The sequence below is a fragment of the Piliocolobus tephrosceles genome, chromosome 12 (assembly GCF_002776525.5).
Source record: "Piliocolobus tephrosceles isolate RC106 chromosome 12, ASM277652v3, whole genome shotgun sequence".
Classification (NCBI taxonomy): domain Eukaryota; kingdom Metazoa; phylum Chordata; class Mammalia; order Primates; family Cercopithecidae; genus Piliocolobus; species Piliocolobus tephrosceles.
Genome location: NC_045445.1, coordinates 100,868,719 through 100,894,898, shown reverse-complemented (window position 1 = coordinate 100,894,898; position 26,180 = coordinate 100,868,719). Strand labels below are relative to the sequence as shown.

The window sequence follows — 26,180 nt, the reverse complement described above, 5'->3', positions numbered from 1 at the left end:
TTTGATCCGCCCGTCTCGGCCTCCCAAAGTGCTGGGATTACAGGCTTGAGCCACCGCGCCCGGCCCCAATCTCAGACATCATAGCATTCATCCCTAAATAATTTCAGCATATACCTATAAAAGATTTTTTTTCAAACAACATTATCAAACCTACAAAAAACATTTGCTCACTTTCCCTATCTCCCCACTGGATTAATACATAAAGCAAACCCCAAACACCACCCATCACCTAGACTTAACCGGTGGTAACTGCAATAGCATAATCCACTTGACAAAATTAATAATAATTTCTTTGTGTCATGTAATAGTCCATATTTTATCTTCCCTGGTTGTAGCTGGTTTGTGTATGGAATTGTTTGACAGATGAAGGTCAAGCCTCTCAGAGAAGGGGCAGCGTTTTCTAATTCTTCCAGTGGGGTCATATGGGGCTGATCCTGAATGACCTCATGGGTCATCCCCCACTTCTATGTCTCCCCCATCTGTAGCTACTTCCATATTTGCACTAAAGGAGATTCAGCTACAAAAGGAGGCCAGCCTTCGGTCTTCGTCGATGCCTGACTCAGGTAGGTAAGCCCCTTGTCTTCCTCCCCACCCCACCCACCTACCTGCTTACCACCAACAGCCATCTGCTCTGCTTTCCCCCACAGGCAGGCCAGCTTTCCGCGTGGTGGACACCGAATTCTAAGCCACAGACCAAGGCCCCAGCAGGCAGCGGCTGGAGGGATGCCACACCCCTCACAGGGCAGCCCCCAACTACATCTTCCCTGCTTACTCTGCCTACCTGCCTGAGCCATGTTCACCTGCCCACTTGTCCCTTGCTGCCTGTCCAAACACCCGACCATTGGCCTGTCAACCCACCCATTGGCCTGTCTGCTGGGTGCTAACAAAGCTCTCATCACTCCTTCACTTGGTCTGTCTGTCTGTCTGTCTGTCTCTATCTTGGTAGTTGCCGGAGGACAGCATGGCCGTGCCAGCCTCCCACACTGAGGCCAGGCCTACCCCTCATCATACCATCCCCCAGGACCACTACCCCACGGCCAGCCAGGGGTCCAGAGCTAGCTCAGGCTGGGAATCTCGACTCAGACAAGATGGTGACAATGCCTTGAGTCTGAGGCATCCCCTGCCTGCTTTCCTGCCTGCCCCACCTGCCTCATATTGTGTGGGCCTTTTTTTGTTTGTTTCATTCATTGTTTTTTTTAATTATTTTAAATGAGGTTTTCATTTTTTTAAATGCAATATCTCTGTATACAGATTGGCTGGGCCCCACCCCCTGCGTGTGGCCCTCCCACAGTATTTTGTGCAATGAAGCCCTGCTCCCAGCCTTTCAGAGACAGGGGGACAGCCCCTATTTGGAACCCTGATCATCACCAGACCCTGGGATCGGCTATGGGAAAGCATGCCACGGCCACTCGCCTTCCTACCCCCGCCTGCCATCCCTAGCTGCAGGAGGATCTGGGGACTACCAGAGACTCTGGGAAATGGACAAGGTGGGGGGCCCCACTCTTTCTCTCCTGCAGTCCCATAGCTGGGGCCTCCTTCCTTCTCAGGGTCTCCCCAGCTCAGCCCTCTTGCTCCCATCCCACTCGGTGCTGTTGGGTAGGGGCCCTGCCAGGAACTGACCAGCTCAGCAAGGAGCCATAGTGTGCGTATGTGCACAAGCAGGGTTGGGGGAGGGGGTTGTGAGGGGTTGTGCCCAGGTGTTGCCCCCTATCTCCTGGGGTGGGTGAGGCAGGGCAGGGACAGTCTCCAGGGTCAGTCCCTGGATGGGTGGTTACCTCCCCTTCCTCCACCCTAAGCCCTGGGGCCCTGAAATGGGGTGGGAGGGCAGGGGTGGGAGCCCTCCTAGTGGGTTTGGGGGGTTGGGTTCCTGAATGCACCATAATCGCTGTATGAAATATTAAAAAGTCTAAAGTGAAAAGCCTGCTTGCAAATCCCTGTAGGGGTAGAGGGTGGCCAAGCTGGGGTGATTACTGGGACCTTGGAGAATTCATACCTGATCACCACTGTCTAGGAAAACACTGGGAGTGGACCAGGGACACGTCACAACTATGAAAAAGGCATCTGAGGTATTGCACATGTAACAGTAGAATATGGAGTTGAAGCAGGTAGGGCAGGCTGAATGGTGTTGATGGGCTGAGCAGCAGAAAGGGGAGTTAGATTTGCCCAGGAATGTGAGAAAGCCTGATAAGAGGGTGGAGACAGGGGAGTGGAGAGATGACGTTTGAAAGACACTGGAAGGCCCAATAGAACCATGGATGGGAAGATGAGGCAAAGGCCCAGTATGACCACCACAGCATCTGACTAGGAAACCATGAAGAGGAGGGAATCTTGACGGTAAAGGGTAGATTGTGGACCACTGAGTAGGTAGAGAAATCCTTAACCTGGAAATTTCAATTATTAGTGTCCAGGAAGTAATAGAAACCATGGGCATGGGTGAGAGAGTTTGCAAGAGGCCAGGGATCAATGACACAACCTGGGATTTGCTCTCAGGTATGAGGATAGTTGAGACTTTTATTTCCTTTGTCCTGTGAGTTCCAGCCCCAGTCCCACCATCTTGGGCAAAGCCAAGGATTAAAAGTTTTCCAAGCAGAAGAGGTGGGGTGAGCAGGGCCAGGCAAATACTGCAAGTAATGGCAAGCCTAATTAAGTGGCCGTTTACTAAAGCCCAGTGGTGGGGGCCCATGGACTTCTAATCACTCTACTGTGTTTTGTTTGTTTTTTGAGACAGTCTCTGTCGCCCAGGCTGGAATGTAGTGGCACAATCTCGGCTCACTGCAACCTTTGCCTCCTGGGTTCAAGCGATTCTCCTGCCTCAGCCTCTTGAGTAGCTGGGATTACAGGCATGCGCCACCACACCCAGCTAATTTTTGTATTTTTAGTAAAGATGGGGTTTCACCATATTGACCAGGTTGGTTTCGAACTCCTGACCTCAAGTGATCCACCCGCCTCGGCCTCCCAAAGTGCTGGGATTACAGGCTTGAGCCACCAAGCCCAGCCTCTACTGTGTCTTTGTAAGCACTTTAGTGATGTTTCAGCTTGCAGCCTCATGGTGCCATGATGACTGCCATGTCCCCAGAAAAGCATCGAAAAGCAAGCAGGGAAAACAAAACACCTTCCTTACCTGCCTGTTTTCTTTTAATGGCTGGAACTTGCACAAGCTCCTCAGCAGACTTCCGGTGCCATTTCTTGGCTAGAATCAGATGACATGGCCACTTCTGGCAGCAACGGAGGATGGGAAAAGGGGGGCCTTGCAAAGGGGGACAGGATTGCCAGGGTGGATTTAAAAGGATTAGAATTCACCCAACTGCTCTGGGAAGTGGTAGGGTCACTGGTGTGGGCAGAGGTTGGCCTCTGGAAGGTGAAAAAGCGGTCTAGGGCTGAAAGTCTCTTGGATTTACCTGGCTGCCCAGATAAATGGGGAGGGGGAGTCTGCAGAGGGGTAATGGGGAGAATCCATTCAGAGAATCTGACAAGATTCAACTGGGCTTAAAGAGCAGCTATCTGCCATGTGTCTGACTCAACTCAAATGCCACTTTCTTTGGGGACCCTTAACTGAAAGGGCTGCTCCCTTACCTCACCCAGAGCTTACAAAACTGACCCCTCATCTATGCCAGGTCTGGGCTGGGGGCTGGAATCAGAGTAATAAAGACACAATCCCTGCCCCGCAGAGGTTAACTGAAAATAGGTAAATTATGAGATTGTGAGGGGGAAGGGAGGTTCTAAATTAAAGTCATCACCAACAGGGCTGGCAGCCCTGGCAGAGAAAGGAATAGCATAGCCTAGTGCAGTGGTTCTCAACCAGAGACATTTTTCCCCCAAAGGACATTTGGTAATGTCTGGAAACACTTGGTTGTCCTGAGGGGTACTACTTGGTATCTAGTAGGTAGAGGCCAGGGATGCTGCTACACATCCTGCAATGCCCACAATAAAGAAATGACAGTGCTGAGGTTGAGAGACCCTGGCTTAGTGCAAGGCTTCTCAAACTCTGGGCCTCGGGATTCCTTTATGTTCTTAAAAAGTTTAAGACATTCAAAAGAGTTCTTGTTTATGTCATACAGCCTCTGGATTCAGAAGCCTCTGGATAATTACACTGTACACCCCGAGAGAATGAGAGTGAAAAAGTATTGTGAAAATAGTTTTCATTTTGTGAACCCCCAAGAGGAGTTTTGGACCGGTAGACAGGCTGGGACCACACGGTTGGAGAATGTTTGACCTGGTGTTTAAGGTCACAGCTCTGGAACGAGATTTCTCAAGTTTAAGCTGCAGCTCCACCACTTATTAGCTGAGGGACGTTTCTGGTACTCGAGAGTCCAGTTGTTACCCATGGGTGATAAGGACAGTACCTGCTGCCTGAGGCTACTATTTTAGTCCAACAAAGCACTTAAACTGGGCGGACAGTTAGTTTAGTTATGATTGCTATGACTCCAACAAACATAGGGCCTGGGGCTAACTTGCCTTCAACACCTTGTCTACTGAATAAATCTAGTTCAGGAAGAGAAACAATGACCCGCAGGCCTAGGTGGGTCTCTGGAGGTGGAAACCTCTTTTGCATTGGGTTTTGATGGTTAAGGGTAGTACAATGAAGGGCATTCTGATCAGGCTAACAAAAACGCTGCTCCCAGGGTAGGAGTCCTCGCCCACCTCGGGAACCTCAGCCTCCACTTTCCATGCCACCTGTGCCCTAACTCTACAGGGTGTTGGAACCCCACAAGGCACTTTTGTCTTTTTTGGTTCCCACTGAAGATTTTACCCCACCTAGCCCTTCGAGGCGTCTGTGCGCGGGGCCATTTCCAATATGGCAGTAGCCCCGCGACTGTTTGGGGGGCTCTGCTTCCGTTTCCGGGACCAAAATCCGGAAGTGGCTGTTGAGGGGCGTCTTCCAATCTCGCACAGCTGCGTTGGCTGTAGAAGAGAACGGACAGCGATGGCGACGGGCGCAGCAAATCCAGCTGCTGCTGCGGCGGCTGTGGCGGCGGCGGTGGCGGTGGCTGAGGATAGAGAGCCACAGCGCGAGGAGCTGCCAGGCCTAGACAGCCAGTGGCGCCAGATAGAAAACGGCGAGAGTGGGCGAGAACGTCCACTGCGGGCCGGCGAAAGCTGGTGAGGCTGGGCTGCGGTGAAGCCTCGGCAGAGGGGACGGTGGGGGCATTGACAACCGCTGGAGATTCGGCGGCCGAGGGCCGCGGGAAAGCTACTGCGGGGTGCGGGGGCGGGGGAGTGGCCGGCGGGACAGCGGGCTAAAGGGGCGGGGAAGTGCCTTTGAATGAATCGCAACGTCTGGAAAAGGGGCGGGGCCTGTGTGGTGCAGTCTGACGCCTGAGAACAAAATGGGGTTTGTTGTGATGAGACCGGTTTCAGCCCTGGAGGTGGGGCCGGGCCTGCGTAGTGAAACTGCGTAGGAACCTGGGAAGAAGGTGGGTTCTGCGACATAAGGCGGGGGCGCGGCCTGCGCTGCGTAATGCAACTTTTGGGGGCGGGGAGCGGTCTCCGATTGCTCCGGGGCGGCTGGGAACGAGGCGAGCTTTGTGACGTCAGCAGAAGAGCGGGACGGAGCCGAACGGTCCGAGGGAGGGAGCGGGGACCTGCGTGGGGGAGGAGCCTGGAGCCTGGGAACGAGGTTAGGTTGCTGACGTGAGCCGAGGGGCGTGCTCTGAGGCCGAGGGACGACAGTGGAGGGGAGGTGGTGCCTATAAGGCAGAAAATGGCGCCTGCGAATAAGCAAAAGTTTATAACGCGCAGAGGTTTTTTTATTCTGGCAGAAGTCTTCCCGAGTGGAGAAAACGTGCAGGTGATTAGCACGGGAGGGGCCTTCCATGTTCAGCTGATTTTCTGTCTTGGTACTGTTTTGTTTTTAGAATCAAGAAAAAGTCGTTTTTTAAAAAACCGGTAATTTTGATAAATCGGCTTGTTTTACTGATTTCTCGCCAAACAGTGCTTCTTTAGATTTACTGCTTCTGGGTTCATTTTATTTCTGGCCGAGTTGCATCTGGTTTTTTAATTGTGAAATACGCAAGACCTAAGAAGATTATATAAAACATTTACGCAGCCCGGATTGACGAACATCCTTTTAAAATAAACGGCTACACTCTTCAAAAATGTCACGGTCGTGAAAGACAAAGGCTGAAGAGCTGTTCTAAATTGAAGGAATTAATGCGATTTAACGAGTCATGATAACTAAATGCACCATGTGATCCTCGATTGGATCCTGGAACAGAAAAAAACTAAATTATTTTAAAGATCAATTTTTTATCATAAGATTATTTTTGTCTTTTACCGTAAAAGGCAATGGAAACATCGGTGAAATTTTATTAAAGTGGGTAGATATTAGTACTACTAATTTCTTAATTGTGATCATTGTGGCAGGAAAAATAATACCCTTGTTTATAGGAAATGCTGAAAAATTTAGGGATAAGAACTCATTGTGTAAGCAGTTTATTCTCAAATGCCTGAAAAATTCGCATATATAAATTTATGCTGAGGGGAAAGTGGAAATTGGGGAGATGTTGGTCAAAGGATACATTTCAGTTAGATAAGAAGAATAAGTTCAGATCTATTGTACAACTATAGTTAATAAATTCATTGTACACTTGAAAATTGCTGAGAGAAGATTTTACATGTTCTACCACCCCCCCCAGAAAATTGATAAGTATGTGAGGTAATGGATGTGTTAATTGCCTTGACTTAGTCATTCCACAATGTATACATAAGTCAAAACTTCATGCTGTACACCATAAATATATACAATTTTTGTCCATTTTAAAATAAATAAAAATACCAAAAAAGAATGCATGTAAAGAAACAACGATTGAGCAAATGGGTAAAATATTAGATTTGGAGGATCTGGGTGTAGGACATGTGGGAATTCTCTGTATTATTTTTGCCATTTTTCTCAATCTATTTCAAAGTTTAAAAATTAAATAATAATTAAATAAAAACGTGTGAATTCACCACCCAGGTTAAGATTCACGACACTATCTTGAGAAATCCTTCTTTGCCCCTCCCAGATGGAAATTCCCCTCCTTGCTCCATGGGAAACTGTTATCCTGAATTTTGAGTTAACAGTCTCTTCCTTTTCTTTAATGTTTGACCACAACTGTATGCATCCCTAAGTAGTATGTATTGTCTAAGCTTTCACTTTATACATATATGAAATATATATATACAATTCTACTGGATGCATACTGTGAGCCCTTCTCTTCCTGTCGGGTGATACATGGTATCCACATGACATCATTGGTGATGTTAACCTTGATCACTTGGTTATGGTAGTGTTGGCCAGGTTTCTCAACTGTAAAAGTACCATTTTCCTCTTTACATATGCAATAATTGTTTTTAAAATATGTATCATGTCCAATTCCTCAAAATACTCCTAACAGCTTCCCATCTCTTGCAACGTAGATGCTAAAATCCTTACAATGAATTGTAAGGCTTTATGAAGCTGGTCCCCAGCTTTTATTCTGAGGTCTTCCCAGATCTCTCCTCTGATTACGCACTCCCTCTCTGTCTCCATCCAGGCCGGCCATATTGGACTCTTGCTGTTCCTCAAACACATCTAACCTTAGGGCTTTTTCGAGTGAGGTTTACTCACTACAGAGTTCTTTAATAACCACACCAGTGAAATGCATATCTCTGTTACTGGGGAGATGAGTTGAGATTTTCCAGATCGGGAATACCCAAGCCGTGTTTTTCTGCCATTACGTCATACCTTTCCTGCAAGAAAAAGCCTCATTTCATCCTGAGAATAAACAAAATAACCACAATGTTTTATAACCCATTTGAAGATGTTCAAAAGGGCCTTGAGGCTTTGGTCCTTGCCTCTTCCTACCTTTGTGGCCTTGTGATTGTGTCACTGGTAGATAGGACATTACATCTTGTCATCCTTGACAATACCCTTTAAAATTACCCCGCCAGTACTAGATTTTCTTTTGGGATGATGAAATATTTTGGAACTAGGGAGAGGTTGTGGTTATACAACATTGTGAATGTTCTAAATGCCACTGAATTGTTCACTTTAAGATGGTTAATGTTATGTTATGTGAATTTCACCTCATTAAAAAAATTACCACACAAGTGTTGGTTCAGTATTGAAGCCGGTTTGTCTCTGCTGTCGTGGGTATTATCATGAAGCATTTTTGCTAAACTCCACTTTGTTAATGCTTCTCTATTTAGATAAGAGCAAAGCATCTCAAGGTTCTTTATTGCTGTCCATTTTCCATTTTATAGGGGTTTGCTGAAGTGGCCAGGATATATGTGTTTATAAAGCATTTTGAAATCATGGACTAACCCCAAATCATATATCTTGTATCAGTATTAATATTTGCACCTTCTTTCTTTTGTCAGCTGTTAGATTTGGGTGAGAGTAGTTAATTAATTTGGTAATCACAACTGATTTAATTTCTGGGAGAAGCTTATATTTTAAGGCAAATTCAAATCTGTAATAATATAGCCTCCTTGGAAATTTTCACTTTTTCCTTTTGTGGGATGAGCCATCTTCAAACACAAATCAGACACAAGAGAAAACTAGAAGACAGAAAATAAAGAATTGTTTAGTAACTTTTTTCCATAAGCACATATTTCATATCATTTCAACAAATTTGAGGAAGCACAAATAAACTTAAGTGACTTTAGCAAGATCAGTTGTACCTGTATATACTGGCAACAAGAAACTAGAAAATTAAATTGTATTATACCATTTATGATAGGATCTAAAAAATTGAATTACCCAGCTGTAAATATAATAATTTGGGTGTTATTGGTACAGACCATGACACCTTTGTTGTGACTGCCACCTGGCCTGACAGAGATTGTGAGACATCCTGATTTCAGAGATGTTACAATGATTTTTTTAAAGTGTCTTTGACTTGAAGGAATATGGTAATAATAATCTGTGAAAAATTGTGTAAAACGTCAGTCCTCCATGAAATCTATAGAAATTCAGCCTGTGGCCAGGTCTGGAAGTTTTGCTTACCACTGTACAGAGTGATTTTAATGTTAATTTTTGTTCAAAATCTGCTCTTAAAAGGAAGTTGAGCAATTCCTACCTTTGCATTGGAAGGTACTGTTAACTATAGCTTTACTGAACAAATTAATTTCATAGACTGGCTACGGAGGCAAGTAAAACCACAAAGCGTGGATGGTGGTGTGTGTGGTGCAGGGTTGGGTTTGAGCACTGAGCCACCGGCACAGAAGGATTTGTTTCCCTGATGTGAGTGATATGGCAGGGTCTGTGGGGGTCAGTGCAGCAAAAAAACAAACAAAACCAACAAAAAACTCACAGAAATGTTTGCCTATCCAGGTGACTTGTGACTATTCCAAGATTTATCTGTCCCTCTATCCTCCCACCTCTCTGATCCTTTCATGAACAAGGGAAAATTGACATTTTAAAGAATCACGTTAGGCCGGGCGCGGTGGCTCAAGCCTGTAATCCCAGCACTTTGGGAGGCCAAGACGGGCGGATCATGAGGTCAGGAGATCGAGACCATCCTGGCTAACACGGTGAAACCCCGTCTCTACTAAAAATACAAAAACTAGCTGGGCGAGGTGGCGGGCGCCTGTAGTCCCAGCTACTCGGGAGGCTGAGGCAGGAGAATGGCGTAAACCCGGGAGGCGGAGCTTGCGGTGAGCTGAGATCCGGCCACTGCACTCCAGCCTGGGCGACAGAGCAAGACTCCGCCTCAAAAAAAAAAAAAAAAAAAAAAAAAAAAAAAAAAAAAAAAAAACAAAACACGTTAATGAGGTTAAATTGGGAGAATCACTTGAACCCGGGAGGCAGAAGTCACAGTGAGCTGAGATCGTGCCACTGCACTCCAGCCTGGGCGACAGAGCAAGACTCTGTCTCAAAAAATTATGGTAATAATAGGTTAAATTGCTGGAAAACCAACCAATATAATGTTATATGTATTTCATCAGAGTTGGTTATTTTTTAAAAAGCATTTATTTGAGGCTGCTCAATATTTGGGATAGCCTTTTATGTGTCAGAAATGCCATAGTAGAACAGGTGTATGTGTTTGTGTGTGTTCAGGCAGGAGGAGGTTTATGTCTGTGAGCTTTTATGTCCAAGCCCTGAAGTCCAAGCTGTCAGAATAATGACAGCTAAAATTCATTTAGCACTTACTATATGTCAAGTATTTTCCACACTTCAGGATTTCTCACAAAGGCAGATTTCAATATAGTTCTAAATGGTTATCCTTATAGTACATATAAGTTTCACCTTTAAAAGAGAGCTAGTTGAACTGTATACTGAAAAATGGTTGATGGTAAGTTTTTTTTTACGTTTTTTTTTCCCAGTTTTTTTTTTTTTTTTTTTTTTGAGACGGAGTGGCTGGCGTGCTGTGGCGCAATCTCGGCTCACTGCAGGCTCCGCCTCCCGGGTTCACGCGATTCTCCTACCTCAGCCTCCCAAGTAGCTGGGACTACAGGCGCCTGCCACCACGCCCGGCTAATTTTTTGTATTTTTAGTAGAGACGGGGTTTCACCGTGTTAGCCAGGATGGTCTCGATCTCCTGACCTCGTGATCCGCCCACCTCAGCCTCCCAAAGTGCTGGGATTACAGGCGTGAGCCACTGCGCCCAGCCTTTATCAAAATTTTTAAGAGAACCATAAGCTCAGAAATTTATTATAAAGCCAAAATAAATTCTAAATTAAAAAATGAACCATAGCAATATGCAGTTCTTTTTTTTTTTTTGAGATGGAGTCTCGCTGTGTTGCACAGGCTGGAGTGCAGTGGTGCAATCTCGGCTCACTGCAACTTCTGCCTCCAGGGTTCAAGCGATTCTCGTACCTCTGCCTCCCAAGTAGCTGGGATTACAGGCACGTGCCACCACGCCTGGCTAATTTTTTGTATTTTTAGTAGAGACGGTTTCGCCATGTCGGCCAGGCTGGTCTTGAACTCCTGACCTCAGGTGATCCACCAACCTCGACCTCCCAAAGTGCTGGGATTACTGGCGTGAGCCACTGTGCCCTGTCTTTTTTTTTTTTTTTTTTATTTTGTTTTTCATTATGCAGTTTTTGAAGGAAAACCTTATGGTTCTTTTTAGCATTTTAAATTCTTTGCTCCTTTTAAGCAGATTTTCACGATTTATCAATCCAGTTCTTAGCTGAAGAATTATGCTTCCATTGATATATCCTTTAGAAACAAACACGTAATGAATGGCTAAAGCCTTATAAAATTAGCTGCAGATGGCAGATATCTTGAGCCTGACTTAACTGGGTTATCCCACAGACTAATTCAAATGAATTATCTTTTATTCTAGAATAAAACCTCATGTTTCCTAGCACTATAAGTATGGACTTTTTGTTGGTTTGTTTGCCATTGTTGAGCACATTTTCTGTTTTTAATCAGATTTCTTTTTTAATACTAAGAAGTAATCTAACATACAAATCTGACCTTCGCTGAATAAATTTTGCTTCTAATTTATTTTTATATGATGCTGAAACTTTTCATCTTAAATTATAATGTGTCGATACTTTCAGTCTGATGGGCATGGGAAGTTGTATAGCTAACCCTCAGCTACCCATGTGATACCCTTGTTACCTGTCTGGGCCCCAGGTTCCTTGTGGAGAAGCACTGGTATAAGCAGTGGGAGGCATACGTGCAGGGAGGGGACCAGGACTCCAGCACCTTTCCTGGCTGCATCAACAATGCTGCACTCTTTCAAGGTACAAGGCCTCTGCCTTCTCCTCATCTTAGCCTTGGAGTTCTTTTCCCTTCCATCCCTACAGATGATCATAAGCCTATTCTGTGTGCTAGGTCACTGGTGGGGTGGCCAGAATTACTTGTCAGTTTCCTTTGCTAATTCTTCCTCTGCCATCTCCACCCCCGCCCCACAGATGAGATAAACTGGCGCCTCAAGGAGGGACTGGTGGAAGGCGAGGATTATGTGCTGCTCCCAGCAGCTGCTTGGCATTACCTGGTCAGCTGGTATGGTCTAGAGCATGGCCAGCCACCCATTGAACGCAAGGTATAGTGAGTGGATGGGGAGGGTGCATGGTGGGGAGTGGGTAGTAAGAAAGCCTTGTAGGCCCAGCATGGGTCCAGATCCTTGTGTGCTGGGTAGGTACACATATGTCTGCTCTCTTCCCCCTCCTAGCTCATCATACAGGTATCTTTGTGTGTCTGCTGTGTGTGTTCCCCTGTGTGGCTCCCTTTACAGACCATTGTATATGTGTGTGTGTATGCTATGTGTGTAAAGCAGAGTGTGTGCTCCTCTTAGCTTAGAGGTCATAGCGCCGTGTCTGTGTGGGTACACCTGTGTCTGCACCCCTCTACCCTTACAGGTCATAGAGCTGCCCAACATCCAGAAGGTCGAAGTGTACCCAGTAGAACTGCTGCTTGTCCGGCACAATGATTTGGGCAAATCTCACACTGTTCAGTTCAGCCATACCGATTCTATTGGTGAGTCTGAGGGTCACAGAATGGGTTGGTGTTCCTAGCTACTGGTCCCAGCTCAGTGACTTGAGGATGCATAGAGTTAAACTGTAGCTGACTGAGAAGGCACTGGTCAGACTTTGGAAGACCCAGTAGGCATTGGCTAAATTGGGTGGAGGCACCGAGGGGATCTCCTAGAGTCCTGAGGGTGTGTGAGCTACATTCCAGTGGCTTACATGGTATGGCAGAGGGTATTTGCTGGAAGTCTCCAGTCTGGAGTTGTGGGCCAGTCATTTGGAGATTGATTGAGGACACAGGTATTGGGCAAGCATGTGAGGTCTGTAGGGATGTCAGGTATGCCCAGATGAATCGATCATTTTGGGTCTCACAAAGATCTTGAATGCACTCCATCACCCTGCACAGGCCTGGTATTGCGCACAGCTCGGGAGCGGTTTCTGGTGGAGCCCCAGGAAGATACGCGGCTTTGGGCCAAGAACTCAGAAGGCTCTTTGGATAGGTTGTATGACACACACATCACGGTTCTTGATGCGGCCCTTGAGACTGGGCAGGTAAGGATGGGGAGGGCTTTTCTGTTCAGGTGGACTGGCAGATAGATTCATCTGGCAGTACTCAGGTTGGGGGAAATTAAGGCTAGGTACCCATAATGTTCTCCATTAATACCTTTTCTTCTTTCTCTTTCTCCAACCCAGTTGATCATCATGGAGACCCGCAAGAAAGATGGCACTTGGCCCAGCGCACAGCTGCATGTCATGTGAGCCCTTGGGGTATCTGGTCCAGAGCGGGGGCGTCCCACAGTAGGCAAAATGATTTAGCCCATGAGCACATTGCACCCCCATGCAGCAGGCCCTCAGCTGACAGTTTCTCATCCAACCCCAGGAACAACAACATGTCGGAAGAGGATGAGGACTTCAGGGGCCAGCCAGGCGTCTGTGGCCTCACCAATCTGGGCAACACGTGCTTCATGAACTCAGCCCTGCAGGTTGGGCCATTATAGCTGTGTCTGGCACAGCCACGGGGTTGGGCTTTGAGAGCTAAGGGTTGGGGACAGAGCTGGGGTCCTAAGGGGACTACCGGGCAAGGGGTCAGGCTGAAAGCTAAGGCCCCACAAGTCTGAAATGACACGTCCACATTCATTCCTGAACTATCAGCCTCTTCTTCCAGCTTGTCCTTGTTTTCCCTCTTCTCTCCCCTGCTCTCACGTTCTTCCTTCTCGTGAAATCCTAATGCCTTCTCTCCCTTACTCTCCTGCTCCTCTCTCTCCTCCCTTCCCCTTCTCTCCCATTTTCCTCTCTCTTCCCTCCTGGCTTCTTTTTCTGTATCCTCACTTTGAACCTTCTGTCTCCCCTCTGCCTCATTCACCTGACCCCTGGCCCCTGCAGTGCCTCAGCAATGTGCCACAGCTCACCGAGTACTTCCTCAACAACTGCTACCTGGAGGAGCTCAACTTCCGCAACCCTCTGGGCATGAAGGGTGAGATTGCAGAGGCCTATGCAGACCTGGTGAAGCAGGCGTGGTCTGGCCACCACCGCTCCATCGTGCCACATGTGTTCAAGGTGTGACTCAACCCTGGGCACCCCCGACCCCCTACTTCTCTTGGCTCTCCTAACTCCCTCTCACTCTGATGACCCTGCCCATCTTCTTAGAAGAAAGTCGGCCATTTTGCGTCCCAATTTCTGGGCTACCAGCAGCATGACTCTCAGGAGTTGCTCTCATTCCTCCTGGACGGGCTGCATGAGGACCTTAATCGGGTGAAGAAGAAGGAGTATGTGGAGCTGTGTGATGCTGCTGGGCGACCGGATCAGGTAGGCTGCCCCCGCATTTGCAGTCCCATTAACACCACTAAGGCCTCTGCCTCGGGGATTTTCTGGCCTCCCTGGGATACTAACACACCACCATTTTCTGTTAAGTTCCTCTACCCTGACGTCAGCTCCAGCTTCACTCCTAACCTTAGCTCCAATACCATATCTGCCACCACACTCAACCCAGAGTGAACCCCAGCCCAGTCTCGTGCCCTAAATACCCCCAGTCTTGACCGTGAACATAGTCTCCGTGTATCTCTAGCTGGAGCTCTGCCTCTGGACTTTAGCAGTGGCCTTCCCCTTCACCCCATTTGAATGCAGCCCAAGGCATGATTTCCTCCTACCCTGGGCAAGCCCCACCACCCACCATGACACTATCAACAGGAGGTGGCACAGGAGGCGTGGCAAAACCACAAACGGCGGAACGATTCTGTGATCGTGGACACTTTCCATGGCCTCTTCAAGTCCACGCTGGTGTGCCCCGACTGTGGCAACGTATCTGTGACCTTCGACCCCTTCTGCTACCTCAGTGTTCCACTGCCTGTCAGCCACAAGAGGGTCTTGGAGGTCTTCTTTATCCCCATGGATCCGCGCCGCAAGCCAGAGCAGGTGTGGGGCAGTGCGGGCCTGGGGACATGATGAGGGACACGTAGAGTTTGATTAGCTGCCATAGCTCAAGGCTTCCTGCATTAACTCACCACAAGCCCTTTTGGTCTTTTGTGGATACTGTTTCTCCCTTAGCACCGGCTCGTGGTCCCCAAGAAAGGCAAGATCTCGGATCTGTGTGTGGCTCTGTCCAAACACACTGGCATCTCGCCAGAGAGGGTGAGACTGCAGAAGGAGGCTGGATGGGATTCTGGGGCAAGGAGGCAGGAGGGCCTGGGGAGGCCATGCAGACTAACAGCCCCCTCTCCGTATCCCATTCCTAGATGATGGTGGCTGATGTCTTCAGTCACCGCTTCTATAAGCTCTATCAGCTGGAGGAGCCTCTGAGCAGCATCTTGGACCGCGATGATATCTTCGTGTGAGTGGGGATGACGGGGAGATGGCAGTCCCTCGGGAACTTGGTCCACTTCCTTTTGTATGGTCCTGCCTTAACCACCTTCTCTCTTCCCTGCTCTGCCTCATTCACTGGGCACCTGCCCTGCGCAGAGCTTCAGCCACGTGCCTTGGGAGGCTGAGGCAGGAGAATGGCGTGAACCCAAGGGGCGGAGTTTGCAGTGAGCCGAGATCCTGCCACTGCACTCCAGCCTGGGCAACAGGGCGAAACTCCATCTCAAAAATAAAGAAAGAAAGAAAAATACTTTCAGGCTGTGAGGATGAGTGGGTGGGGCAGCCACAGCAGAGTTAGGGAGTCTCTGGGGGCCCTGATCAGGTGTGCCTGCTCTCCACCCCGCACAGCTATGAGGTGTCAGGTCGCATTGAGGCCATCGAGGGCTCGAGAGAGGACATCGTGGTTCCTGTCTACCTGCGGGAACGCACCCCTGCCCGTGACTACAACAATTCCTACTATGGCCTGATGCTTTTTGGGCACCCCCTCCTGGTCTCAGTGCCCCGGGACCGCTTCACCTGGGAGGGCCTGTATAACGTCCTGATGTACCGGCTCTCGTAAGTGTCCTCTTCCCCAGGGGCGGGGGTGGTGGGGTCTGAACTCCAACTTGGGTGTTAAGCTGCTTGTTTGACACCTCCCCTGCAACAAACGAAAGACAGTCCAAACTTTACATGGACATAGAAGAACTTGTAGGGTTTTTTCTGTCTCTAGACCTCTGGCTTTGCTACTGCCTCTCTTGGGTGCTAGGGATACAGAGGTGAACAAGATGCACAAAACACAGACAACTTCATCTTGTCTTCAGTTGTCTCTCCTGGGGTCAGTTGTCCTTCCTGGGAGAGTCTTGGTCTTTTGTCTTTTTGCTGACAAATTTTCATTGTGCCAAAAATCTACAGTCTTTACCGTGGCACACAAAACATTGTGTTATCAGAATTCTAGCCCCTCATCTTGCACTCAGAAGTCACTCCTTAGAGGCCTTCCCTGATGGGAAGTTACAGCTGGCATGTGCCTGTCTAGCAGTGGCTTATTAGACTAAAAGTCCACGCTCCACACACTTTTTTTTTTTTTTTTTTTGAGATGGAGTCTTGCTCTGTTGCCCAGGCTGGAGTGCAGTGGCACAGTCTGGTTCACTGCAACCTCCATCTCCTGGATTCAAGCAATTCTCCTGCCTCAGCCTCCCAAATAGCTGAGATTACAGCCGTGCGCCACCACGCCCAGCTAATCAAACTCCACACCTCTGACTGGGACACAAGTTCCTTTATTCTCAGGCCACTGCTGACAGCCTTGGCCTCTTCGTGCATTTACGCATCACCCCCTCAGCCCTCTCACCCCTCAAATTCAGAATGGTTTACGTGTGGGTCTACCAATGACTTCCCATTATCATCTAAGTAAAATCCTGGGCTCTGTCCCCACTGTCCTTGTACCCCTGCCTTGGGAGTCTCCTCTGCTCTGTTGCAGACGCTATGTGACCAAACCCAACTCAGATGATGAGGACGATGGGGATGAGAAAGGTGAGGGGGCTAACAGTCAGTGGGCGGGGGCTCTGGGTTAGGTCTGACCCACACGGGGTTCGTCTAGGTGTGCATTGCAGCTTAGCACTTGAGGCTCACACCTTCCCATCTCTGACATCCTCCTGTCCTAGAAGATGACGAAGAGGATAAAGACGACGTCCCTGGGCCCTCAACTGGGGGCAGCCTCCGAGACCCTGAGCCAGAGCAGGCTGGGCCCAGCTCTGGAGTCACGAACAGGTGCCCCTTCCTCCTGGACAATTGCCTTGGCACATCTCAGTGGCCCCCAAGGCGACGGCGCAAGCAGCTATTCACCCTGCAGACGGTGAACTCCAATGGGACCAGTGACCGCACAACCTCCCCTGAAGAAGTCCATGGTATTCTCCTTTGGCTATCAGCGAGGGCTGGGGAGGCCGGAGGGGAGATTTCCTGGCAGCAGGAACCATGACCATCTCTCCCTCACCCCCAGCCCAGCCATACATTGCTATTGACTGGGAGCCAGAGATGAAGAAGCGTTACTATGATGAGGTAGAGGCTGAGGTAAATGAGATCCCAGGGATGGGGGGTACTTTCAGCTCTTGCCCCTCAACTCGTCGTACGTCATCCCCACAACTCCTCCAGCTGGGAACAGAGCCAAGAGATCCAGGTCGAGCCTGGTCTTGGGGCCTGAACACCTACTGAGAGCTCCAGGGCCTGAGGTTTCTAGCTTCAAAGTCAGTGCTCTGACCCACTCGGTGTGTGTCTCCCCTCCTGGGCCCCTACTCCCCATTTCTCCACCCATCCTCCCACCCGGCCACCTGGCCGTCTGCTCACCCAACCCTAGGGCTACGTGAAGCATGACTGCGTCGGGTACGTGATGAAGAAGGCTCCCGTGCGGCTGCAGGAGTGCATTGAGCTCTTCACCACTGTGGAGACCCTGGAGAAGGAAAACCCCTGGTGAGGGCCAGAGCGGGGCCTGTGTGTGGGGGTTTCATTGGATGGCACTACTATATTTAGCTTTTTTTTTTTTTTTTTTTTTTTTTTTTCTGAGACAGAATCTGGCTCTGTCACCCAGACTGAAGTGCAGTGGCGCAATCTCAGCTCGCTGCAACCTCTGCCTCCCAGGATCAAGCAATTCTCCTGCCTAAGCCTCCTGAGTAGCTGGGATTATAGGCGCCCGTTACCATGCCTGGCTAATTTTTGTATTTTTAGTAGAAACAGATTTTGCCATGATGGCCAGGCTGGTCTCAAACACCTGCCCTCAGGTGATCTTGTCTTCATCTTGTCTTCAGTTGTCTTTTTCCAAAGTGCTGGACACGTCCAAAGTGCTGGAATTACAGGCGTGAGCCACCGCATCCGGCCTATATTTAGCTTTTTAAATATACCTCTCTCCTCCCTCCTCCATGCTCAAACCTTTCCTGCTACCCTGGCCACCAATCCCCTGAGCAGACTCCTACCCCAGAGCCTTGACCTGGGCTGTTCCTTCTCCGGGAATGTTGTTTCCCAGTGATCTATAGGACTTCACTCCTTATGATGCTCAGGTCTCCGATCAAACATGACCTCATCAGAGAGACCTCCTCTGACTACCCTGTTAAAAATCACCCTTCCCCACCATCCCCCTCCATCCCCTCTCTGTGCTCTTTTCTTCCTAGCCAAGCATTACTTTCTAGCTCAGCGACGCCACTTGATGTGATGCCTTCTATCCGCTTTTGTGTTATTTGTCATCGTTACAGTCAACTCCTTGAGGGTGAAGACTTAATTTCACTGTGTGTTGCTTCTACCTGTTTATAATAGTGTTGAGTGTTCGGTTCATGCTCAGTAGGCACTTGCAGAATAAACAAAAAGAGAACCAAAACCATACTCTCTAGTCTCAGAAATAAGGGCAGCATGTCCGTGGAGCAGAAATGGAACAAAAAGACAAAATAGTTCCAAAGGGTTAAACAAGCAATCGGTAAATACTGCTGAATGAATGAATGACTAAAATATGAAGAGAGGAAACTAGAGGGATAGAGGTGGGCTCTCAAATAAGACTAGCATCTCATGGAGCAGAAATCAAACAAAAATGCAAACAGTAGTATGAGCGCATATAGAAAAGACAATCAGTAAGCACTTGACGAGTGAGTGAAAGGATTTTAACAGGAACAGAGCAAACTAGAATACTTGATGGGCTAATAGTAAGAGCAGTGTCTCTGTGAGCCAGACATGGCACATGAGAGGCAGTACAAGGGCACACAGTAGGTGCTCAGAAAAAGTCTGTTTTGTCTGGGCATGCTGGCTCATGCCTGTCATCCCAGCACTTTGGGAGGCCGAGACAGGTGGATCACCTGAGGTCAGCCTGACCAACATGGCGAAACCCTGTCTCTATTAAAAATACAAAAATTAGCCGAGCATGGTGGTGCATGCCTGTAATTCCAACTGCTCGGGAGGCTAAGGCAGGAGAATCCCTTGAACCCAGGAGGAGGAGGCTGCAGTGATCCAAGATCGCGCCACTGTACTCCAGCCTGGGCAACAGAGCGAGTCTCTGTCTCAAAAAAAGAAAAAGTCCGTTTGCTGACTTGGGCTCTGTCTGTAGGTACTGCCCCTCCTGCAAGCAGCACCAGCTGGCCACCAAGAAGCTGGACCTGTGGATGCTGCCGGAGATTCTCATCATCCACCTGAAACGCTTTTCCTACACCAAGTTCTCCCGAGAGAAGCTGGACACCCTCGTGGAGTTTCCTATCCGGTCAGGGGCCAGGGAGAGGATGGCTGGGGGAAGGCAGGGAAAGGAGGGGGTATACCAGTATTAACCCTTTCCCCACCCACAGGGACCTGGACTTCTCTGAGTTTGTCATCCAGCCACAGAATGAGTCGAATCCAGAGCTGTACAAATACGACCTCATCGCGGTTTCCAACCATTATGGGGGCATGCGTGATGGACACTGTATGTGCCAGGCTGTGGGTGGGGCCTGCTGTGGGGGGCGATCAGAACACTGTATGTGCCAGGCTGTGGGTGGGGCCTGCTGGGGGGTGATCAGGACCTTCCCAGTGAGCGACTAGGGATGTGAGTCAGTGGTGAGGTTATCGTGGTGGGAGGAGTGACAGAGTGAATCTGGACACTTCTGAGAGGCAGGAAGGGTGGGTGAGGATAACTGTTCCTCCCTTTCAGACACAACATTTGCCTGCAATAAGGACAGCGGCCAGTGGCACTACTTTGATGACAACAGTGTCTCCCCTGTGAATGAGAATCAGATTGAGGTGTGACTTCCATCCTCCCTCGTCCCCTTCTTCCTTTCTGACTCCACCTTCCCACCCCTACAATCCACACTGACTCCTGTCCTCTCCCCACAGTCCAAGGCAGCCTATGTCCTCTTCTACCAACGCCAGGACGTGGCGCGACGCCTGCTGTCCCCGGCCGGCTCATCTGGCGCCCCAGCCTCCCCTGCCTGCAGCTCCCCACCCAGCTCTGAGTTCATGGATGTTAATTGAGAGCCCTGGGTCCTGCCACAGAAGGAAAAAAAAAAAAAAAAAAAAGCTCTCTGCAATCTCGCTTCTCGTGTCCGCCCCTCTTCTCTTATTCGTGTTAGGTGCCCCCGCCAGACATTGCAGTCTTAGTCGTGGCTACTGTTTTCCGTGCCGCTGCATCGCTCTCTCCCAGGAAAGAACAGGTCGTGTCTCCTCCTGGCAGTGCGCGCCCCGCCTGTGTTTGCCCTTCCAGCAGTTGACCCTCCCTTGTAGTCTTTATTTATGGTCGTGCCCTTCCCTCTCCTCAGCCCGGAGTGTTCTGCGTGGGTGGTGATGGGGGTTCACCTGAACACAGAGTGTATTTTCTTACTGAGGACCTGTACCTTCTGCTGTCTGTGTGTATATATAAAGCGCCAGTCTGCTCCCCACTCAGCAGTGTGGTTTTTTCCTCCGTGGACTTAACTAAGCACCAGTTTTGTGCCTGTGTTCTGTGTTCTTATCAAAGGCCAGATGTGTGATGGGGGCAGCTCTGAGTGATTAGTGAGCACCAGCTGTGGGCTGGGTGCTGCTGTTCTAAGTGCTTTGAAAGCACCCTCTGCGTGCCAGGCACGATTCCAAGCACCAATGGCATGCCTAGTTTTTTCCAAAACATTTTCCAAATATTGATACGTAATCCTCACAACAATCTCATGCAAGAGTTGTCATCGCCCGTTTCGGACGGGGATACTGAGGTACAGAGGTCACAGAATTGCTCACGGCCTGTCAGGAGGTCAGTATACCTCATGTGCTACCCTAGAGTCAGTGCCTGGAGGGGGTGCTTGGCTTGTCTGGACCCAGGACTGCTACTTAATCTGCAGACATGAGCTGCCCTACAGGCAATGTGGAAATGGAGCACGTGGAACGGATGCATCCATGTGGGCAAATTTGTGGTTTGGGAACATAAAAATACTCTCGGGCCAGGTGCCACCTGTTATCTGAACACTTTGGGAGGCCAAGGCAGGAAGATCACTTGGGCCCTGGACGTTGAGGTTGCAGTGAGCTATGATCGTGCCACTTGCACTCCAGTCTGGGCCACAGAGTAAGACCCCATCTCAGAAAAGAAAGGATGCTATTCCCCAGACCACCTCACAGACCCCCGGTAGTGACCTCTGAGATTTTTGTCCCCCTGAGACCTCCTTTGGAGATGGTACATGCACTTGGCAGACCAGCCAACCTGCCAGGACAAATGTGCTGTGTATGTGTGGCCCCTGTTGTCAGCCCCCTCTCCCATCATGACCTCAGCTCCCACACCAGACAGGTTCCCTCCAGCCTCACCCCAGACGACACTGAACACCTGCCCCAGGATCAACATAAATTAGCCATCCAACGCCTCACACTGATGGATGAAGGGAATCCTGATTGGTGGCAGCCGAGGGACCATTCCCATGGTCAGGGCCTCAACACTCCCTCCAGCCTTCTGCCTTTGCACTGGGTCTGGGCGTGCCCACTGTGAGGGTCACTCAGCCCCAGCATCGCCACCCACAAACCTCCCAGTCACTCTGCTGACACAGGCAGGAATCAAGGCAGTTGCTGTGAGGAGCCCAGCTCAAACTGACTTAGCAAAAGTAAGAACAGAAATACTAGTTTCAGGTATGACTGGATCCAGGAACTCAAAAGCTGTCATCGAAGGCTCATGAAGACCCTATGACTGAAGCACTACAATCAGTCACCCCATTTTGCAGATAAGGAAGCAGGCATAAAGAGCTAGGTGAGAATGGGCTCTAAGGGCTGGGCGTAGTGGCTCACACCTGTAATGCCAGCACTTTGGCAAGCCGAGGTGGGTGGATCACCTGAGGTCAGGAGTTCGAGACCAGCCTGGCCAGCATGGCAAAACCCCATCTCTACTAAAAATACAAAAGTTACCCAGGCATGGTGGCACACGCCTGTAATCCCAGCCACTCAGGAGGCTGAGGCAGGACAATTGCTTGAACCCAGGAGGCGGAGGCTGCAGTGATCCGAGATTGCGCCACTGCACTCCAGCCTGGGTGAGAGTGAGACTCTGTCACGACAAAAACAATGAACTATAAGTACAGGAATGTCTCCTTACTGGTAATCAGTCCCAGACCAAGCCCACCCAAAGTAAATCCATTTGAAATAACTTCTCTGATCTAACCAGACATCTTGACTCAAGACCTGCCTAAGACTCAGGAGAAATAAGAGACAGCTGGCTCACGCCTATAATCCCAGCATTTTGGGAGGCCGAGGCAGGCAGATTACTTGAGGTCAGGAGTTGGAAACCAGCCTGTCCAACATGGCAAAAACCCATCTCTACTAAAGCTACAAAAATTAGCCAGTCATGGTGGCATGTGCCTGTAGTCCCAGCTACTGGGAGGGTGAGGCAGAATTGCTTGAACTGGGGAGGCGGAGGTTGCAGTGAGCTGAGATAGCAACACTGCACTCCAGCCTGGGCAACAGAGCAAGACTCCGTCTCACAAAAAACAAACAAACAAACACACAAAAAAACGGATATCACACTAAAGAACAGAAAACAGGTGGACAAATAGAAAGCACATACATAACAATTTGCAAATAAGATCTCTGCTCCCTCCAGTTCAAGGGAGGGAACTGGGAATGAGGCAACTGCTTTGAGACTGACCAAGATTGCCATCGTGCCAGGCAGACAGTGAGGAAGGGCAAGTAAAATGCCACAATACTCCTATTTTGAAGATGGCTTTTTCTTGGTTGGACAGTTGCTGTAAACTTTTGACCATTGTATTAGTCTGTTCTCACACTGCTATAAAAAAATACCTGAGACTGGGTAATTTATAAAGAAAAGAGGCTTAATTGGCTCATGGTTCTGCAGGCTCTACAGAAAGTATGGCTGAAAGGTCTTAGGAAACTTACAATCACCGTGGAAGGTGAAGGGGAAGCAGGCACGTCTTACCTGTCCTGGAGCAGGAGGAAGAGAGTGAAGTGGGGAGGTGCCACACACTTTTAAACAACCAGATGTCATGAGAAGTCACTATCGTGAGAACAGCAAGGGAGAAATCTGCCCCCATGATCCAATCACCTACCAGGTCACTCCTCCAACATTGGGGATTGCAATTCTGTATGAGAGTTGAGCAGAGACACAAGTCCAAACCATTATCAACTATTTTCCAGCACTCCGACACAGTTAGCTCTAACAATTCTGCTTGCTTTTTGATGATTCTGTTAAGGAGCCAGAGCCCGGAGCTTCTTAGTCTTTCATTTTAGTGACATCACTCCTCTTTTTTTTTTGTTTGTTTTTCTTTTTTGTTGTTGATGTTTTTTGTTTGTTTGTTTGTTTGTTTGTTTGTTTGTTTGAGACAGAGTCTCACTCTGTTGTCCAGGCTGGAGTGCAGTGGCACAATCTTGGCTAACTGCAAGTTCCGCCTCCCGGGTTCATGCCATTCTGCCTCAGCCTCCCAAGTAGCTGCGACTACAGGTGTGTGCCACCACACCCAGCTAATTTTTTCTATTTTTTGTATTTTTTATTTTGGAGACAGAGTCTTGCTCTGTCACCCAGGCTGAAGTGCAATGGCGTGATCTCGGCTCACCGCAACCTCTGCCTCCCGGGTTCAAGCGATTCTCCTGCCTCAGCCTCCTGAGTAGCTAGGATTACAGGCACGCGTCACCACACCCAGCTAATTTTTGTATTTTTAGTAGAGACAGGGTTTTACCATCTTGGCCAGGCTAGTCTCAAACTCCTGACCTCGTGATCCACCTGCCTCAGCCTCCCAAAATGCTGGGATTACAGGTGTGAACCACCGTGCCCAGCCTAATTTTTTTGTATTTTTAGTAGAGACAGGGTTTCACCATGTTGGCCAGGATGATCTCAATCTTGATCTCATGACCCGCCTGCCTTGGCCTCCCAAAGTGCTGGGATTACAGGTGTGAGCCACTGTGCCTAGCTGACATCACTCCTCTTGTGTCTTATGGGTTTTTTTTTTTTTTCCACACACACAACATGGATTTTTATCTTTTTTTTTTTTTTTTTTTTGGGATATAGGATCTCACTATGTTGCCCAGCCTGGTCTCAAACTCCTGGGCTCAAGGGATCTTCCCTGCCTTAGCCTCTCCAGTGGCTGGAATTATAGGCCTGAGCCACTCCACTATGCCTAGCCCGCTTTATCTTTTCTTGGCTTATCAACCATAACTCTTGGATTTTTGGTTTGAGTTTCTTTTTTAATTTTTAGAGACAGGCTTTTACTCTGTTGCCTAGGCTGGAGTCCAGTGGTGCAATCACGGCTCACTGAAGCCTTGGCTTCCTGGGCTCAAGCAATCTTCCCAGTTCAGTCCCCCAAGTAGCTAGGACTACAGGCGTGTGCCACCATGTCCAGCTATTTTTTATTTATTTTGATTTTTTGTAGAGATGGAGTCTTGCTATGTTGCCAGGGCTGGTCTCAAACTTCTGGGCTCAAGTGAGCCTCCTGCCTCAGCCTCCCAAAGTGCTGGGATTACAGGCATGAGCCACTATGCCCAGCCAACTGTTGGTTTTATTTTACTGATTGCTTTAGGGTTTATAGTATTCACCTTTAACTTATCATAGTCTACCTTCAAGTGATATATACCACTTTGCATACAATATAAGATGTTTAGTGTACTTCCATTTCTTCTTGCTCAGCCTTTATGCTGTTGTATCATGCATTTTACTTTTACATATGTTATAAAGCCCAAAACACACTGTTATTTTTATTGAAACAATCAATTATCTTTTTTTTTTTTTTGTGAGACAGGGTCTCACTCTGTTGTCCAGGCTGGAGTGCAGTGGCAAAATCATAGCTCCCTACAGCCTTGAACTCCTGGGCTCAAGCACTCTTTCCATCTCAGCCTCCCAAAGCACTGGGATTCTATACACATGAAATACAATTTTTTGGCCGCGTGCAGTGGCTCACACCTGTAATCGCAGCACTTTTGGGAGACTGAGGTGGGCAGATCACCTGAGGTCGGGAGTTTGAGACCAGCCTGACCAACGTAGAGAAACCCCATCGCTACTAAAAATACAAAATTAGCCAGGTGTGGTGGCACATGCCTGTAATCTCAGCTACTTGAGAGGCTGAGGCAGGAGAATCGCTTGAACCTGGGAGGCAGAGGTTGTGGTGAGCCGAGATTGTGTCACTGCACTCTGACCTGGTGACAGACTGAGACTCTGTCTCAAAAAAAAAAAAAATACAATTTTTTGTAGAGAGCAGGGTCTCTGCAAAAAGCTACTGTGTCCCGACTCACCTTATTTTTTGAAAGATATTTTCATGAGTATAGAATTGTAGGTTGACAGTTTTTAAAATTTTTTAGTACTTTGAAGTTTTTTTTTTTTTTTTTGAGATGGAGTCTTGCTCTGTCTCACCCAGGCTGTAGAGCGGTGGCGTGATCTCGGCTCACTGCAGCCTCTGCCTCCCGGGTTCAAGCAATTCTCCTGTCTCAGCCTCCTGAGCAGCTGGGACTACAGGTGTGTGCCACCATACCCGGCTGATTTTTGTATTTTTAGTAGGGACGGGGTTTCACCATGTTGGCCAAGCTGGTCTCAAACGTCTGACCTCAGGTGATCCACCTGCCTCGGCCTCCCAAAGTGCTGGGATTACAGGCGTGAACCACCACGCCCGGCCACTTCCCAGTCTTCTTGTTTGCATTGTTTCGAGTGAGAAATCTGATGTCATCCTTCTCTTTGTTCCTATGTACATAATATGTCCCATTTTTCCCACTGGCTGTATTTAAGATTTTCTCTTCAGCACTGGTTTTGAGCAATTCAATTATGGTATGCCTTGGTGTAATTTTCTTCATGTGTTTGGGGTCCTTTGAGCCTCCCGGATCTGTAGGTTTCTGGTGTTCATCAAATTTGGAAAAATTTTGTCCGGTATTTCTTAAAAAAACATTTTTTTTTTCTGAAGTTCTCCTCTATTTTCCTTCGTGGATACAAATTACTCATAAATCAGGCTGCTTGAAGTCCCATGGCTCATTGATACTCTTTTCATTTTTGGAGTTTTTTTTCCTCTGTGTTTTGTTTTCAATTGTTTTTATTG

The 26,180-nt window shown here is 48.5% G+C and overlaps 1 protein-coding gene and 1 long non-coding RNA gene across 4 annotated transcripts; both read left to right on the top strand.

Moving 5' to 3' along the window:
- The first annotated feature begins 95 nt into the window (after positions 1–95).
- On the top strand, positions 96–1,918 carry LOC111536399. The gene is made up of 2 exons (XR_002729722.3): positions 96–563; positions 648–1,918. It is a non-coding gene; the product is annotated as an uncharacterized LOC111536399 (long non-coding RNA).
- Positions 1,919–4,746: 2,828 nt separating this feature from the next.
- USP11 (ubiquitin specific peptidase 11) lies at positions 4,747–20,591 on the top strand. 3 transcript variants are annotated; one of them, XM_023202750.2, is made up of 21 exons: positions 4,747–5,100; positions 11,549–11,658; positions 11,830–11,960; positions 12,277–12,394; positions 12,791–12,936; positions 13,078–13,139; positions 13,265–13,367; positions 13,768–13,941; positions 14,032–14,190; positions 14,572–14,796; positions 14,929–15,012; positions 15,117–15,211; positions 15,589–15,795; positions 16,694–16,746; positions 16,878–17,120; positions 17,213–17,283; positions 17,567–17,679; positions 19,295–19,444; positions 19,527–19,642; positions 19,868–19,956; positions 20,050–20,591. In XM_023202750.2, the coding sequence occupies exons 1-21, from the start codon at positions 4,796–4,798 to the stop codon at positions 20,185–20,187; spliced, it is 2,892 nt and encodes a 963-aa protein (XP_023058518.1). In that variant the 5' UTR covers positions 4,747–4,795; the 3' UTR covers positions 20,188–20,591. The 3 variants fall into 3 exon arrangements, with proteins under 3 accessions (XP_023058518.1, XP_023058519.1, XP_023058520.1); XM_023202751.2 differs by having other exon boundaries at positions 4,775–5,100; positions 14,035–14,190; XM_023202752.2 differs by having other exon boundaries at positions 4,775–5,100; positions 16,881–17,120.
- The last annotated feature ends 5,589 nt before the right edge of the window (positions 20,592–26,180 follow it).